The sequence below is a fragment of the Bubalus kerabau genome, chromosome X (assembly GCF_029407905.1).
Source record: "Bubalus kerabau isolate K-KA32 ecotype Philippines breed swamp buffalo chromosome X, PCC_UOA_SB_1v2, whole genome shotgun sequence".
NCBI classification, from domain to species: domain Eukaryota; kingdom Metazoa; phylum Chordata; class Mammalia; order Artiodactyla; family Bovidae; genus Bubalus; species Bubalus kerabau.
The window spans coordinates 52453554-52471476 of NC_073647.1; the positions used below are offsets into that span (position 1 = coordinate 52453554).

The 17923-nt window shown below is 34.4% G+C and overlaps 1 protein-coding gene across 4 annotated transcripts in view; it reads left to right on the top strand.

Annotated features, from left to right (window-relative positions):
- PCDH11X (protocadherin 11 X-linked) overlaps positions 1–17923 on the top strand; it is a 758129-nt gene that overhangs the window by 62463 nt on the left and 677743 nt on the right. For all 4 annotated transcript variants that reach the window (XM_055564753.1, XM_055564752.1, XM_055564754.1 and 1 more), the window contains exon 2: positions 14493–15079. In XM_055564753.1, coding sequence (XP_055420728.1) covers positions 14540–15079 — 540 coding nt within the window. In that variant the 5' untranslated portion in view covers positions 14493–14539. The remainder of the gene's footprint in view (positions 1–14492; positions 15080–17923) is intronic.

A 17923-nucleotide genomic window follows, 5' to 3' on the forward strand; every position in this document is an offset into this window, starting at 1 on the left:
AGTAATGGTTAAATCTTGCCCTTTTAAAAAGGGCATGTTTTAATAATGACATGTTAGCTTATTGATAGGTGAGAAGGAAATAATTATAAGTAAATGAAAACAAAGCAGTATTATATAGTAGATATAGAAAATGTAAAATCCAACACTTTATGCACAAAAATGCCCATGTGAGTTTACTGTTTTATATATAATAAATTCTGAAAGATAAATATATAAACAAAATTAGAATGATCGATCTTCCTCTACACATGAAATCTATTTGTCCATTTTTTTTTTCCAAATAGAATTTAAAAATAATAAAGTTGGGAACATCTGACTTCAAAGAAATAAGAATTTTAGAGAAAAAAGAGACTAGGAGCAAGACTAAATATTGTACAGAGAAACTGAATGATTCCATTTTCATTTCAGGAAAGGCTTTTCTCAGGTGAGTCTCTCAGCCCTGTCCAACTGTTTGTGACCCTATGGACTGCAGCACTCCAGGCCTCCCTGTCCATCAACAACTCTCAGAGTTTACCCAAACTAGTGTCCATTGGGTTGGTGATGCCATTCAACCATCTCATCCTCTGTCATCCCTTTCTCTTCCCGACTTCAATCTTTCCCAGCATCAGGGTCTTTTCAAATGAGTCAGTTCTTTGCATCACGTGGCCAGAGTATTGGAGCTTCAGCTTCAGCATCAGTCCTTCCAATGAATATTCAGGACTGATTTCCTTTAGGATGGACTGGTTGGATCTCTTTGCAGTCAAAGGGACGCTCAAGAGTCTTCTCCATCACCACAGTTCAAAAGTATCAGTTCTTCAGCGCTCAGCATTCTTTATAGTACAACTCTCACATCCATAAGTGACTACTCTAAATCATAGATTTGACTAGATGGACATTTGTCGGAAAATAATGTTTCTGCTTTTTAATATGCTGTCTATGTTGGTCATAACTTTCCTTTCAAGGAGTAAGTGTCTTTTAATTTCAAAGCTGCAGTCATCATCTGCAGTGATTTTGGAGCCCCCCAAAATAAAGTCTGCCATTCTTTCCACTGTTTTCCCATCTATTTGCCATGAAGTGATGGGATCAGATGCTATGATCTTAGTTTTCTGAATCTTAAGCTTTAAGCTAACTTTTTCACTCTCCTCTTTCACTTTCATCATCAGGCTCTTTAGTTCTTCTTTGCTTTCTGCCTTGAGGGTGGTGTCATCTGTATATCTGAGGTTATTGATATTTCTCCTGGCAAACTTGATTCCAGCTTGTGCTTCTTCCAGCTCAGCATTTCTCATGATGTACTCTTCATGTAAGTTAAATAAGCAGAGTGACAATATACAGCCTTGACGTACTCCTTTCCCTATTTGGAACCAGCTTGTTGTTACATGTACAGTTCTAATTGTTGCTTCCTGGCCTGCATACAGACTTCTCAAGAGGAAGGTCAGATGGTCTTGTATTCCCATCTCTTTCAGAATTTTCCAGTTTGTGGTGATCCACACAGTCAAAGGCATTGGCATAGTCAATAAAGAAGAAATAGATGTTTTTCTGGAACTCCCTTCCTTTTTTCATGATCCAACAGATGTTGGCAATTTGATCTCTGGTTCTTCTGCCTTGTCTAAATCCAGCTTGAAAACTGGAATCTCACCGTTCACATATTGTTGAAGCCTGGCTTGGAGAATTTTGAGCATTACTTTACTAGCATGTGAGATGAGTGCAATTGTGTGGTAGTTAAGCATTCTTTGGCATTGCCTTTCTTTGGGATTGTAGAAGGAAATCGCAACCCGCTCCAGTACTCTTACCTGGAAAATCCCATTAATGAGGGAGCCTGATAGGCTGCAGTCCATGGGGTCACAAAGAGTTGGACATGATTGAGCGACTTTCCTTTCCTTTTCTTTGGGATTGCAATGAAAACTGATCTTTTCCAGTCCTGTGGACACTGCTGAGTTTTCCAAATTTGCTGGCATATTGAGTGCAGCACCTTCACAGCATCATCTTTTAGAATTTGAAGTAGCTCAATTGGAATTCCATCACCTCCACTAGCTTTGTTCGTAGTCACACTACCTAAGGCCCACTTGACCTCACATTCCAGGATGTCTGGCTCTAGGTGAGTAATCACACCATCATGATTATCTTGGTGGCGAAGATCTTTTTTGTATAGTTATTCTGTGCATTCTTGCCACCTCTTCTTAATATCTTCTGCTTCTGTTAGGTCCATCCCATTTCTGTCCTTTATTGAGCCCATCTTTGCATGAAATGTTCCCTTGGTATCTCTAATTTTCTTGAAGAGATCTTTAGTCTTTCCCATTCAATTTTTTTCCTCTATTTGTTTGTGTTGATCACCGAGGAAGGCTTTATCTTTCCTTGCTATTCTTTGGAACTCTGAATTCAAATAGATATATTTTTCCTTTTCTCCTTTGCTTTTCACTTCCCTTTTTTTCACAGATATTTGTAAGACATCCTCAGACAGCCATTTTGTTTTTTTGCATTTCTTTTTCTTGGGGATAATCTTCATACCTGTCTCCTGTACAATGTCACAAACCTCTGTCCATAGTTCATCAGGCACTCTGTCTATCAGATCTAGTCCCTTGAATCTATTTCTCACTTCCACTGTATAATCATAAGGAATTTAATTTAGGTCATACCTGAATGGTCTAGTGGTTTTCCCTACTTTCTTCAGTTTATGTCTGAATTTGGCAATAAGGACTTCATGATCTGAGCCAGTCAGCTCCTGGTCTTGATTTTGCTGACTCTATAGAGCTTCTCCATCTTTGGTTGCAAAGAATATAATCAATCTTATTTTGGTGTTGACCTTCTGGTGATGTCCATGTGTAGAGTCCTTTCTTGTGTTGTTGCAAGAGGGTGTTTGCTATGACCAGTGCGTTTTCTTAGCAAAACTCTATTAGCCTTTGCCCTGCTTCATTTTGTATTCCAAGGTCAAATTTGCCTGTTACTCCAGGTGTTTCTTGATTTCTGACTTTTGTATTCCAGTCCCCTATGATGAAAAGGACATCTTTTTGGGGTGTTAGTTCTAGAAGATCTTGTTTGTCTTCATAGAACCGTTCAATGTCAGCTTCTTCAGCATTACTGGTCAGGGCATAGTTTGAGTTACTGTGATATTGAATGGTTTGCCTTGGAGATGAATGGAAATCACTCTGTCGTTTTTGCGATTGCATCCAATTACTGCATTTCAGACTCTTTTTTGACTATGATGGCTACTCCATTTCATCTAAGGGATTCTTGCTTGCAATAGTAGATAGATATAATGGTCATCTGATTTAAATTCACCCATTCCAGTCCATTTTAATTCGCACTAGTGGTTTAAATCAACTTGTCTCAGTTTTTAAGCTAAATCGCTTTCTTTACATTTAAAAATTTTGTCTTTTATTTATTAAATTATGCTTCTTTATTATAATGTATATATGTACATAAAAATTAAAAATCAGCAACATTTGTTAAGACTGCATCCAGCACTGTGGAGAACTTGGAGGTGAAGGATTAAATCGGCACAAAAATAGAAATATAAGAAAACACAACAATCAATACAGGCTTGCATTGCATAGTTCTCTACTGAAGTTAAGTGAAGTGAAAGTCACTCAGTCGTGTCCAACCTTTGTGATCCCATGGACTCTATAGTCCATGGAATTTTCCAGGCCAGAATACTGGAGTGAGTAGTCTTTCCCTTCTCCAGGGGATTTTCCCAACCCAGAGGTCGAATCCAGGTCTCCCACATTACAGATAGATTCTATACCAGCTGATCAACCAGGGAAGCTGGTTCTATATTATACTATTTATAGTATGCATGAATTTCTGGTATTTTAAAGCAAGACAAACTTAAATAGAAGTCTATGTGGGATATTTGCACTATACCCTTCAGTTTCCTGTCTGGAGCTTTTGAAAGACTAATGATTTTTATCATGCATCATATTCTTCATATCCTTATAAGAATTATGATGGTGGTAAATCAGGAGAAAATAGTCAGTACATCACACTAATATTGACTCTAAACAATATCCTAAAAACTATCAAAATGGGTAGTTGCGTTGGTATACTACCTCTTCATAATTTTAGTGTATCAGATACAGTACAATTATTTATATAGTATTTCTCATAGGTGTTATGGGGATCATATAATATTTTATGAAAATAATTGTCAGATACTTTTTATTTATAACTGTAAAACTGCACATTTTTTCTCTCAGAGGATCTCAAGCAGTTTGATTTCTAATTTAAACTGAGAGGAAATTTGACTGTTTCTGTTTGAATAAACAAGTTACCAATCTCTTAAAAATATTCACTGTCTACTAGTTTCAAGATTTAATGTCATAAAAAAGCATTCGTTACTAAATAATTCAATAACAAATGTTACTGCATCATCTCAGTTTATCATTTTTTTTGTCCCTTGCCTATGAATTGGATACCCCAGCATGATTGCCACTTTCCTGGATGCATGCATAGCTCAAGATTATTTTCCTCTTGCTCTAAATTAGCACTGTCCAATAGAACTTTTTGCCATGGTAGAAATGTGCTATAACCTGCAGTGTCCAATACTGTAGCCCCTAGCCACATTTGCCTATTTGCCTTAAACACTTGAAATGTGCCTAGTACAACTGAACAATTGAACTGTTATTTTAATTTTTATAGATACATATGGCCAGGGTGACTATACTGAATTGCATATTTCCAGGTGCTTATGGTCTAAATATGACTATACAGTGGAAAATATACTTCTTTGATTTTTGAGGGTCTAATCATCTTTTCTTCTCTAAAGTTTTATTCTTGTGCCACCTATAAGATCAAGTCCTGATACAAATCAATTTTGTCATAAATATTACTGGCCTTCATTTTCCAGGGTTGTCAGTTTATAGGAAGAATTAATGCAGCATGTGATCACAATTTCCTAGAGTGAGTGTCTGTTTAACAAGTGTCAAATATTTCTAGTCATGATAGCTCATTCTATCATCTCCATTAAGGTATTGAATACCTTTGAAAAGGATAAATAATTTTCAGTATTTCAAATATTTCTTAGAATAATAAGTAAATATGAGAACACTTATACACTTATCATCTGTTCAGCAATTGTGAGCTATCTAAAATAATAGAATGACCATTTTTCACCTATTTCATACTCTATTTCAGTTGAAATAATCACAATGTAAGTTGTAATTCTAAAAACCAAACTTTGTTTTTGCTTGTTTTTAGCAGGGAGTAAAGTAATACAAATAATTTGAACCTCAGGTGATACCTAACAGGAAGAATTATGTCTTTAGGTACATTCTTTGGCAAACTTTTCCAAAATCAATGTGAAATGTATTTTCCAGAAGATTACGTTTTTCTTTTTTTTTTTTTTTTTTTGCAAATCTTCATAAATAAGCAAAGTTAGTTATGTTCTTCATAAGCAGGAAAAGAGCTAAACTAAAAAAAAAATGGTTATAGAAACAATTTCTTTATGAAAATGGAGTTGACCCTACAATATAAGTTTCTTGTACAAATTAAGAACTGGCAGGAAGTAGTGTTTAATTCATAAATGCTAATTCTGTTTTTAAAGCCAGAATTCTGTATGATTATTGTTCTGCCCCAAATTAAATGCATCAAAATGTGCTTTGTGTATGTCTCATTTAGGGGTTCAAATATTTTTTTACCCAATGATTCATTGATGTTGTCATTTTAAACTTGTCATCCAATTTGATTGAGTTTTGAAGTGAAAAAAATGAAAATCTCAGTATGGATATTAAAATATGTATAAGGGAATAAGAATTAAAAGGAGAAGGGAATTTGGCTGAACTTTTAGACTGAGGTTCTTGTTATTAAGTAGTTGATTAGCCAAACAGCAATACTGGTTTTTAAAAAATTGCTGGGTCATTTTTGCTTAGTGGTCTATGAAGTGTAGCCACTGATTGAGGATTTATGTCACCCCGAAGTCATCTTACCAGGAAAAGCTTCTTTGTCTATCTGGGTGAATGAATGCAGCTATTAAGGATGAAAGTCATCTTTTTGTTCCTTGGAACAATAGGTTGATAGTCACCATTCATTTTCCTATAACTGATAACTTACCTTGATTCATTTTTCAGACTATCAACTGGAATCTTGTTTTCAACACCATTTCCAAGATTCTGGTGGTATATCTCATTTGCTTTTAACTGTTGAAGTTATTGCATCATGATTTTGATAAATTAAAAGCTAACACAAATAGAAAATATACCAAGTCATCACTTTTTTTTTCTGATTAGACCTATACTGTTTTATTATTAGTTTCTGATGATAGGAATTAATAAAAGTATTCACTGAGCCTTACATATCTAAAAATCAAAATAGACTCTTTAATAAATTCTCAGTGAAGTCAGAAATGTATCCCATTTTTTGACCTTCTTTAAACATGACCATTTAGAGGATCTCTAGAGTATGAAATTACCACCTATTCGATATAAATATTTAATACATAAATCAATGCCTACAGATATTCATAAAAATCATATGGTTGGTATAAAGATTAAAAGAAATAACTGATTTGAAACTACTTAGAGAAATTAAAATGTTACACCAAATGGAGATTATCCTTTTATCCTCAGAGAATCTAGGAATTATTTGTTATGATAACATGTTACTTACAGACCAAAAATATTAAAGTAATTGCTAGGTATTGAAGTAATCATGGTTAAATTCACTTCAAGGTGATAAATCAAATCTCTTATGATTATACAGTGGAAGTGACAAATAGATTCAAGAGATTAGATCTGATAGACAGAGTGCCTGAAGAACTATGCACAGAGGTTAATGATATTGTAGGAGGCAGTGAACAAGATCATCCCAAAGGAAAAGAAATGCAAAAGGCAAAGGTTTGTCTAAGAAGGCATTACAAATAGGTGAGAAAAGAAGAGAACCAAAAGGCAAAGGAGAAAAGGAAAGATATACCCATGTGAATGCAGAGTTCTAAAGAATAGCACAGAGATAAGAAAGCCTTCCTCAGTGGTCAATGCAAAGAAAGAGAGGAAAACAATAGAATGGGAAAGACTAGAGATCTCTTCAAGAAAATGAGAGATACCAAGGGAACTTTTCATGCAAAGATGGGCTCAATAAAGGACAGAAATGGGATGGACCTAACAGAAGCAGAAGATATTAAGAAGAGGTGGCAAGAATACACAGAAGAACTGTACAAAAAAGATCTTAATGACCCAGATAACCACGATGGTGTGATTCCTCACCTAGAGCCAGACATCCTGAAATGTGAAGTCAAGTGGGCATTAGGAAGCATCATTATGAACAAAGCTAGTGGAGGTGATGGAATTCCAGTTGAGCTATTTCAAGTCCTGAAAGATGATGCTGTGAAAGGGCTGCACTCAATATGCCAGCAAATCTGGAAAACTCAGCAGTGGCCACAAGACTGGAAAAGATCTGTTTTCATTCCAATCCCAAAGAAAGTTAATGCCAAAGAATGCTCAAACTACCACACAATTGCACTCATCTCGCACACTGACAAAGTAATGCTCAAAATTCTCCAAGCCAGGCTTCAACAGTATGTGAACAATGAACTTTCAGATGTTCAAGCTGGTTTTAGAAAAGGCAGAGGAACCAGAGATCAAATTGTCAACATCCGTTTGGATCATTGAAAAAGCAAGAGAATTCCAGAAAAACATCTACTTCTGCTTTATTGACTACGCCAAAGCTTTTGACTGTGTGTATCACCAGACCACCTGACCTGCCTCCTGAGAAGTCTGTATGCAGGTCAAGAAGCAACAGTTAAATCTAGACATGGAAAAACAGACACATTCCAAATAGGGAAAGGAGTATGCAAGGCTGTATATTGTCACCCTGCTTATTTAACTTATATGCAGAGCACATAATGTGAAACGCCAAGCTGGATGAAGCACTAGCTGGAATCAAGATTGCTGTGAGAATTGTCAATAACCTCAGATACACAGATGACATCACCCTTATGGCAGAGAGTGAAGAAGAACTAAAGAACCTCTTGATGAAAGTGAAAGAGGAGAGTAAAAAAGTTGACTTAAAACTCAACATTCAGAAAACTAAGTTTATGGCATCTGGTCCCATCACCTTGTGGCTAACAGATGGGGAAACAGTGGAAACAGTCAGAAACTTTATGTTTTGGGGCTCCAAAATCACTGCAGATGGTGACTGCAGCCATGAAATTAAAAGACGCTTGCTCCTTGGAAGAAAAGCTATGACCAACCTAGACAGCATATTAAAAAGCAGAGACATTACTTTGCCAACAAAGGTCCGTCTAGTCAAAGCTATGGTTTTTCCAGTAGTCATGTATGGATGTGAGAGGTGGACTATAAAAAATGCTGAGCGCAGAAGAATTGATGTTTTTGAACTGTGGTGTTGGTGAAGACTCTTGAGAGTCCCTTGAACTGCAAGGTGATCCAACTAGTCAATCCTAAAGGAAATCAGTCCTGAATATTCATTTGAAGGATTGATACTGAAGCTGAAACTCCAGTATTTGGCCACCTGATGCAGCAGACTGTCTCATTGGAAAAGACCCTGATTCCGGGAAAGACTGAAGGCAGGAGGAGAAGAGGACAAAAGAAAATGAGATGGTTGGATGGCATCAGTGACTCAATGGACATGAGTTTGAGCAAGCTTCAGGATTTGCTGATGGGACAGGGAGGCCTGACGTGCTGCAGTCCATCAGGTCACAAATAGTCAGACATGACTGAGCGACTGAACTGAACTGAACTGAACAAGGTGATAAAAGGATATATGATGATGAACAACAATTAAATTTTTGCCAAATGAAATAAGTCTCTTGCTTGATTAATCTGTAAAGTCATTTTTTAAATGCTCCGTAAATCATGTTTAAGCATCCAGATAAATTAATATAAAAGGACAACCTTCACAAATTATCTTATAAGTGATTTTTGAGCACTGATTATTAACAGATTAGAAGCCCTGTTAGAGAACACTACACTAACTATTAGTATTAGTGTTAATCTTTCGGTTATTTCTGACTCTTTGTGATCCCATAGAATGAAAAGAACATAAACATGTTATATATTTATATATTTTAAAAAATTTTAGCAGCACCACATGTATTCGGGTATCTTAGTTTCTTCACCATGGATTAAACCCATGTGCCCTTCAGTGGAAGCATGTAATCTTAACTACTGTACTGACAAGCACATTCCTGATAAAACATAAACTTTTTTTAGAAGAAAGAAACATTGATGGAATCCACTTCTTGGATATTAGACCCATACAAATGTACCATAAAGGAGTCCTTTGTGGGGTAAAATTTAATAAAAATATCAGTTTTATAGAATTAAATTACCTTACTAAATCTTTCATTTTGACATTGCAAGTTTCAGAGTACATAGGAAATAGTCAGGTAAAATAGGACAGCCAATGCACCTACCCGACTCTACTTGTAGTCGATCCCTTTGAAAGTATTTGAGTTTATCAGTTGCTCCCATTTGTTTTTCTCCAGATGTGGTTACTCTTCTTGAAATGTCCTACATGGCTGCCTGTCAACCTGAAGAACTACATTATTGTTTCCCCAGTCCGTGAAAGAAGCTTTGTATACGTATGAGAACAAGAACGTGGAAGCAACTATATAATATATTGCTGCTAAGTCGCTTCAGTCGTGTCCGACTCTGTGCGACCCCATAGACAGCAGCCCATCAGGCTCCCCCGTCCCTGGGATTCTCCAGGCAAGAATACTGGAGTGGGTTGCCATTTCCTTCTCCAATGCATGAAAGCGAAAAGTGAAAGTGAAGTCGCTCAGTCGTGTCTGACTCTTCGCGACCCCATGGACTGCAGCCTACCAGGCTCCTCCATCCATGGGTTTTTCCAGGCAAGAGTACTGGAGTGGGGTGCCATTGCCTTCTCCAATATAATATATTATGGTTGTTCAATTGTCTATTTTTGATGTCATGAGGCATTATAGTAATTACAGTGATGAGAGCCAAGTGGAGTTAGGATCATGTGCAACACGTATTTCTTATTTTCATATAATACTTAAATTTGTACTATTTTTTAACAATTTGTTGTTGTAGCATGTAAGACACTCATTCATATAGAATTACTTCAAATGTGTGTGTGTGTGTGTGTGTGTTAGTCACTCAGTAGTTTCTGACTCTTTGTGACCCCATGGACAATAGCCCATCAGGCTCCTCTGTCCATGGAATTCTCTAGTCAAGAATACTGGAGTGGGTAGCCATTTCCTTTTTCAGGGAATCTTCCAGACCCAGGGATAAAACCCTGGTCTCCTGCATTGCAGGCAGATTCTTTACTGTCTGAACTACCAGGAAAGCTCCATATACTTTATTACAAGTTAAATACAGCACTACATTGAAGGAGAATGTAATAAGCATGTCAGGGAAATTATGCAATGGAATTCTTCCGACAAACTATTTAAATACCACTTTTATGGCTTGAAATCTCTAGACCTGCATATAGTAAAGACTTAGTTCCCCTATCTATTTACTTTTTTTTTAATCCAAATTGCTCAGAGACTATAAAATAAACTTGCATTTTTGATATTTTAAAATTTCAGAGTTTCTTATTTGTTTCTACTTTTGCTTTCTCTGATTGTTATGATTCTGTCCAACTATGACTGTTGCCTACCTAATCACCATATATTGCCTGTAAAAACAGTACTTAAATAATGTTGGCACTACTGAAACTTGTAGACAATTTTGATTCTCTGTAACTGCTTTCATTGTATCCCCCTTATCAGTTTCCAAACTAACAGTAGACTATAATAGCAGGATGTGGATGTGGGAGCATGATAAAGAAATTTAATGTTATCTTATAGTTGTTCATGGGAGAGGGAAAATTAGAGCCAAATAAAGGTTATGTGCAGGCTTCCCTGGTGGATCAGTAGTAAAGAATCTTCCTGCCAATGCAGGAGACTCAGGTTCAATCCTTGGGTCAGGAAGATCCCCGGGAGATGGAAATGGCAACCCACTCCAGTATCCTTGACTGGAAAATCCCGTGGACAGAGGAGCCTGGTGGGCTACAGTCTATGGACCCCCAATGAATCAAACACTAGCAACTAAACAACACCACCAAAAAAGGTATGTGCATAGGAATCTTTACCCTGAGTATCTGAGTTAAATTCATCATGCTTCCATAAAGCTAAACAATGGCTCTTTCTATCCATATTTACTAGCTAAATTCCTGTACTGGTCATTCAAAAAATTAAACTCAGCATTTTAAAAGGAACTTCAAAATTTTAAGCATAACAATACATTTTCAAGTGGTAAATGCAAGGTTTTGAATCAGATTCTGGAGATTGAGGTAATTTTCATGCATATTTATATTATGCATGTTTACATCCTGACAGAGGTAGAGTAAACTTTGTTACTCACTGGTCGGACACTCAAAAACGGTCTGGTATATTTGTATTATCAAATATCTTCTGTGAGGGCGGAGGATTTTGCTTGTTTTGCTCACTGATTCATTCTCAGTGCCTACAATAATGCCTGATATATACGAACTCCTTAAAAATATCTGTTGAACATGTGACTACACCTTCATGAAAGTAATGACTAACTGGACAGTAACTATTCCTTCTAGGTTTGCAATATGTATTTTTGGCTAAATTTTAGAAATTGAAGTATGTTTTTTTCCCAACTTATTTTTCTGGTTTTCAAAACCTCTGAGAGAATTTCAAGTGATGAAACACATTTTAAAATGTTTTATTTGATGCTATTATTAAAGATAGAATAGAACATATTTCAAATGGATTGTGATAACAGGACTGCTTAGAATTAGGTCATTTTCTTAATCCTCCTTCTTGTGCAGAGATTGCAAATGCATGCAATGCTTAAAAAAGAGATCTGTAGTATTCTTCTGCCAGTTGTAATAATGTGTAATACCTAAGGGTAAGATAAGAATAGAGTGGTAGTTTTAATTCTTATTGTAACTGCCCTATTTTTATTTTTGCTTGTGTTTGCATGGTATTTATAAAATCACACACAGACACTCAATTTTTTTAGATGTCCTAGCTTCACAGTAGGACACATGTATATGTATGCATATTGACTTATAGTAAGCAAAAATGGGGTGTTTCTATTCTGTCACATTCATAGAGGGGTGTAAGACCAATAATTCATAAGAGAATGAGTTGAAAAGGTTTCTATATTATGTAATCCCAGTGCTCATCATTGAGCAAATGATGCTAAAAATACTACAGGCAATAGTCTTTTTGTGTTGTTGTTTACTAGAATAGAAAATGTCTTCAGCATTAGCATTACTGACTATGATACTTAATTTAAAAAAAAATGACATTAACTCTTTAACATAGGAAGGTGGTTTGACCCATGATATATAATTTTTAAATTCTGTGATAAAAATTTATAAAATGAGATGCTTCAGATCTATTTACTTCATTACTTGGTTTTGTTCATGATCCAAACTATCTCAATGATCGCAACAAATGAATTTATTCTGTTACTGATTGCAAACGGGAAGGTTTCTTTTTTCCCACTTTTGTCTTCAGGCCTGTCAATATGCATATTTTCTAAAATTATTTAATGTAATACATTGTCTGGCATAATCAGATGATGATATCCATAGCAAGTTATTTATATCATTTCATGATGTTTTTAGAACAATAATTAAAAGGTTTTGAAAATTTTAAATTGGTTATCAACTACCAATGAAAACTGAGAATTTCCTTAATTAGATACCTTTGTGCATAATAGTTCTCTCTAACTATTTTTTATTTTTTAAAAATCTTTAACAGATTTTTAAAATGACCATCTGTCATCTGATTCTTTAAAACTTTGGAATGAATTGATAGCTATATTAATCCATACTTAATTATAAAAATATAATGTCCTACAGGGTTTAGAGCAGTGTAATACAAATTTTTCTTTGTGTTTATAGACCATATCATTGACACATACAAATAACATCCAGAAGCATATTATGACGTATCATGATACTAGATATTAAAATATATTTAATATACCAAATTGAGACTATATCCAATAAAATTGAGAATAGGAATTGAGAATTAATACAGGAAATTGAAGAGAAATTTGCAAATTACAAAGAAATACAAATTCCTGTTTGAACATTTTCAGAACTCAACTGAAATAAAATGGCAAATTTTAGGGAAAGAAAAGTAATAAACAAGGAGAGGGAAAGCAGCCAGAGATATTGTTTGTTTTTGGACTCTCTATTTTAACTTGACAAAATCTTTTAAAATGCCTTTCTTATTTCTAAACCCTAGACAAGCTGTTTATTTTAGTTGGGTAATTCTTATGTTGCAGAGTCAGACACAACTTAGTGACTGAAAAACAACAACAATTATGTCAGTTTGTAGATGTGAAAGCCCATTTTTACATGGACTACTTCATGCAAACTATAAACAAATTCTGTGAGTTGTTATGTCTTGTATTCCACTTCTCTCACTGAATGTTCAGATGCTAACAAATCATAAATATACAAATTTAAACTGGTGAAATAGCTTTTGTTTCAGTATCTCCAACTATATGGAATTCAGTCTTTCCTGAAAATCATTCTTTTTCTGGAATTAATAGACAGCTCTTCATCAACATGAAAGTTGCCTCCTTGTAATTTTATACCAGATCTTGTTCCTCTCATTCAAAGAAAGACAACTTTAATCCCTTTTTTACACAATTGTTCTTCCCATGTTTACGCATTTGCCATATCAAACCCTCTATCTCTGAAAAGATATTTCTTCTTTAATCCAAACTTCCTAATGTAGACCCATATTTACATTTTGATGCCCAGAGCTGAACACATGGAATATTGCATAAAACATTCATTTCACATGGAAGAACTGCATTTAAAATCCACATTGTAACAAAGGGTAAATGAGTATATTTTTGTTGTTAGTAACAAATATCTTTTCTTTAACTATTGAATGAAATGTTTTAAATTATTTTTATTACTTTTGACTATCTTTTTAAAAATTGTTTATTTTTAATTGAAGGATAATTGTTTTACCATACTGCATTACTTTTATTTTATTTTTAAATTTTTTTAAATTTAATTGGAGGCTAATTACTTTACAATATGGTAGTGGTTTGTGCCATACTGCATTACTTTTAACTATCTTGTTATAACATTATCTTGTATATATTTTCTCAATGGTGAACACCTTTATAAATACTCTGGGTCTCATATACTCAAGGTATCTTGCTTAATTTATCTTTCATTTTAATGTAAAAATACATAATATTAGAGTAAAAACAAATTTGTCATTAGTTTATTTAACAGAGTCTACTGTGCTAGTATTTTCAGTTAGTGATTTGGGTATTTTTTAATTTTATTGAACTATAGTTGATTTACAAGGTTGTTTTATTAAGTTCTGCTGTACAGCAAAGTGATTCAATTATACATATACATATTCTCATTCATATTCTTTTCCATTATGTTTTATTACGGGATATTGAATATAGTTCCCTGTGGTATACAGTAGGACCTTGTTATTTCATTTAATGATTTTAACTTAAAACTGAGCGTTTAGTTAACTACATTTAGTACCTGGCTTTAATAATTTCTTCCTGTTTCTTTTCTCTTCTCTTTGACAGTTTTCGGTGAGGGATACAAAAAACACCCTAGTGCAATCCTGCCTGGTATGGACTTGTTGTCCGGGACGTATATATTTGCGGTTCTGTTAGCATGTGTAGTGTTTCAGTCTGGCGCCCAGGAGAAGAACTACACCATTCGGGAAGAAATGCCAGAAAACGTCCTCATAGGCGACTTGCTGAAAGACCTCAACTTGTCGCTAATTCCAGACAAGTCTTTAACAACTCCTATGCAATTCAAGTTGGTATACAAGACCGGAGATGTGCCACTGATTCGAATTGAAGAGGGCACAGGTGAGATCTTCACTACTGGAGCTCGCATTGATCGTGAGAAATTGTGTGCTGGCATCATAGTGGACACCCATTGCTTTTATGAAGTGGAGGTTGCCGTTCTGCCGGATGAAATATTTAGATTGGTTAAAATACGTTTTCTGATAGAAGACATAAATGATAATGCACCATTATTCCCTGCAACAGTTATCAATATATCAATTCCAGAGAACTCGGCTATAAACTCTCGATATGCTCTCCCAGCGGCCAATGATCCAGACACAGGAATAAACGGAGTTCAAAACTACCAACTAATTAAGGTACGTTTTAAAAATACTTTGTTAAAGATAGTTCAATTTTTAAAGGGAAAAAAAAGAGAATCATAGTGTACTTCATACTTTGAGTAATTCATCTTCACAATTATTCAAAGTTTAATGCATAGCAGAGAAAATTTATCAATACAATTTTTGCAATGGCATGGGGTTTAAGAATCATTTTAAGTATATTCATTTTCAAGCAATTGTTTGTGTTTCCACTAACAATCTATTATAGGAGTCAGACAATGAGCTCAGCATTGCTGCTTACAAATCAATAACTTACCCAACATCTTATTTGTAATCTATCTAGTCATGGCTGTGCCTCAAACTTGGCCTAAACAAGCAAATCTAAGAATTCATTAAGAATGAATCCACAAAACCTATCAGTTTTTCTAAGTGATTATTTTAGACAGAAAGCTTTATCTTGTCATTTGTAAATAAATCTACTTTAGGTGAATAGAACTTTTTTATTACCAGCATTTCTACACTTATATAGTAATAACAAATATATTTCATGCTGATTTCAAGTCAGGGAAAGATCTTTAAGCATCTCTTGAATCACAAAATGAGATTAAATTTTAGACACGTGTTGTTAATGTTAAATGTTTTCATTTTGTTCTGAATCTTTCAAAACACAGAACATTACTTTGCTATAAAGGGTAAGTTTTTGTTTTTTTTTTTTAACTAAAAAATTCCTTACTCTAAAGAACCTTTTTCGGTTTGATTTGGGCCTTGTGATGGGAAATGCAGAGGGAAGGATAGATGAAATATTTGATATTCTTTAAAATCGTGAAGAAGGAATTCATTTATCAAGTGAATGGGTGATTCCTTTTAATTACCTATATGGTATATAGAGTAGTAGAAAACTCAGATTTGGGTATGTGAAATAATACATACCCAAATAATACATACATAATCACTTGAATGATTTTGGCAAATGTGTAAAAGAACAAATGTGCAGATATTATGTAGACATGATCAAGTGATTTTCAAAGTTTTATAAGCATTTTCTGACTATTCACTACCAGATTATGATCATCATGATGACCAATGTTAAAATTATTAAAAGAACATATAAATAAGATACTTTTATGTATATCATCTGAAGATTTTTGCTGATGCTGATATGTTGTGGAGATGTATTTATTTATAAATAGATTCAGAAATCTAACTCTAGAGATTTTTTGAGTAATTTCAAATGAAATGCAAATTTGTGTGTGAATTATAAGAAGTAAAAACTGAAAAAGGATAGATGTTATAAATGAGCATTTTTAGGTAAGGTCCCTGCAATGCCATCCCCTTATCTGATGAAATGGAAAAATATGCAGGAGTCAGAAAGATATAGATCACTATTTTGTGCTTGCCACCAACTAGAAAAGCCACCTCCAGATTAATCTTTCTGATCTTTAGTTTCTCAAATCATAATATGAGGATGGTGCTATAAATGTCACAGGCGTATAATTGGGAAGAGTAAGCACTAAGTAGAGGGTAGATATACCTGCATAAAAGATTTTTGGAGATGCATTGAAACAGTTAACTGTTTATAGAAATGTGAGGCTTATCACTTTAAATAGCATCTCTAAAGTTACAATGTCCAGTAAAACTTTCTGCAGCAATGAGGGAAGTTCTGTAATCTGTGGTATCAAATATGGTAGCTACTGGCCACAAGTGGCTATTGAGTACTTGAAATGTGGTTAGTGTTACAAAGGAACTGAATTTTTAATTTTACTTCACTTTAATAGCCACCTGTGGCAACTGGCTACCATATTGGAGAGCACAGCTAAAACAAAACAAACAAACAAAAAATAGTTTATTGAAATAAAAATGAGGCCTTACCAAATTTAAATCAAGAATTAGCAATAGGATCTCTCCCAACTATCCTGACAAAAGTGTTATTTTGAAATGTAGTGCTTTACTCAAAGAATAATTTTGTCATGTTTCCCTTAGGGAAACTTAATGAACTTCCAAGAAATTTCTGTTGTCATGAAAGCTGCTTAACAAATTCTAATTAAACAAATAAACCCACTGGCATGATTTAGGTTTGTTGAAGTCTTTTTTCACTTGAATTTCTTCGAAAGATTGTCAGCAAGTGACATAAAGACAGGCTCATTAGAGGTACTGAGATGAGTCTTAGAAATAGATATGCTCTAAAATTTCATTCTGTTTTAGAATATGTGCTAAGCCAAAAGTGAACTATACGATGTACCTAAAGCACTGGGGCATTTGTATGGCCCTATGGGCAAATACTGTCCTGACAGCTTGTTAAAAATAATGAGAATGGAACACAAAACATACCCCTGGGCTTGCAGAAGGTCATGGCATGTGTTAACTGAGTGCACTCTGACTTACAAGAAGGTCCTGTCATGAAAGTGGCATATATACTGGGGGGGAGATAGGGAGGTTAAATAAAAAGAAAGAAAAGAAACATGTTACAATTCACCCATAAACTTTATTAAAGTGTTATAATTTGAAAGTAAGCCAACCATAATAATTTCTTTTAAAAGATACCCTGTCCTGCAGAATAGGTTGAAAATTGAATTAATATTAGCTTGTTTTATATTTGCTGAATAGATAGGACTAGCAAAATCAGTTTATCCTAAGGAAGTATAAGATTTGTACTTAAATGTTCAGATAACAAAGGGAGAGAAGTGGAAGATATAGGAGAAAATTAGGTCAATTTACACATGAAAGATCTTGTTATTAACAAATGTATATTAATTAACAAGATAACTGAAAATGCAGTCATTTGATAAATGTCAAATTGTGTATAATAAAAAGTAGTCTAGACAAAACTTTAATAATATTGATCTTCAAAACCATAACATATAGTTTAATTTCATTTATACA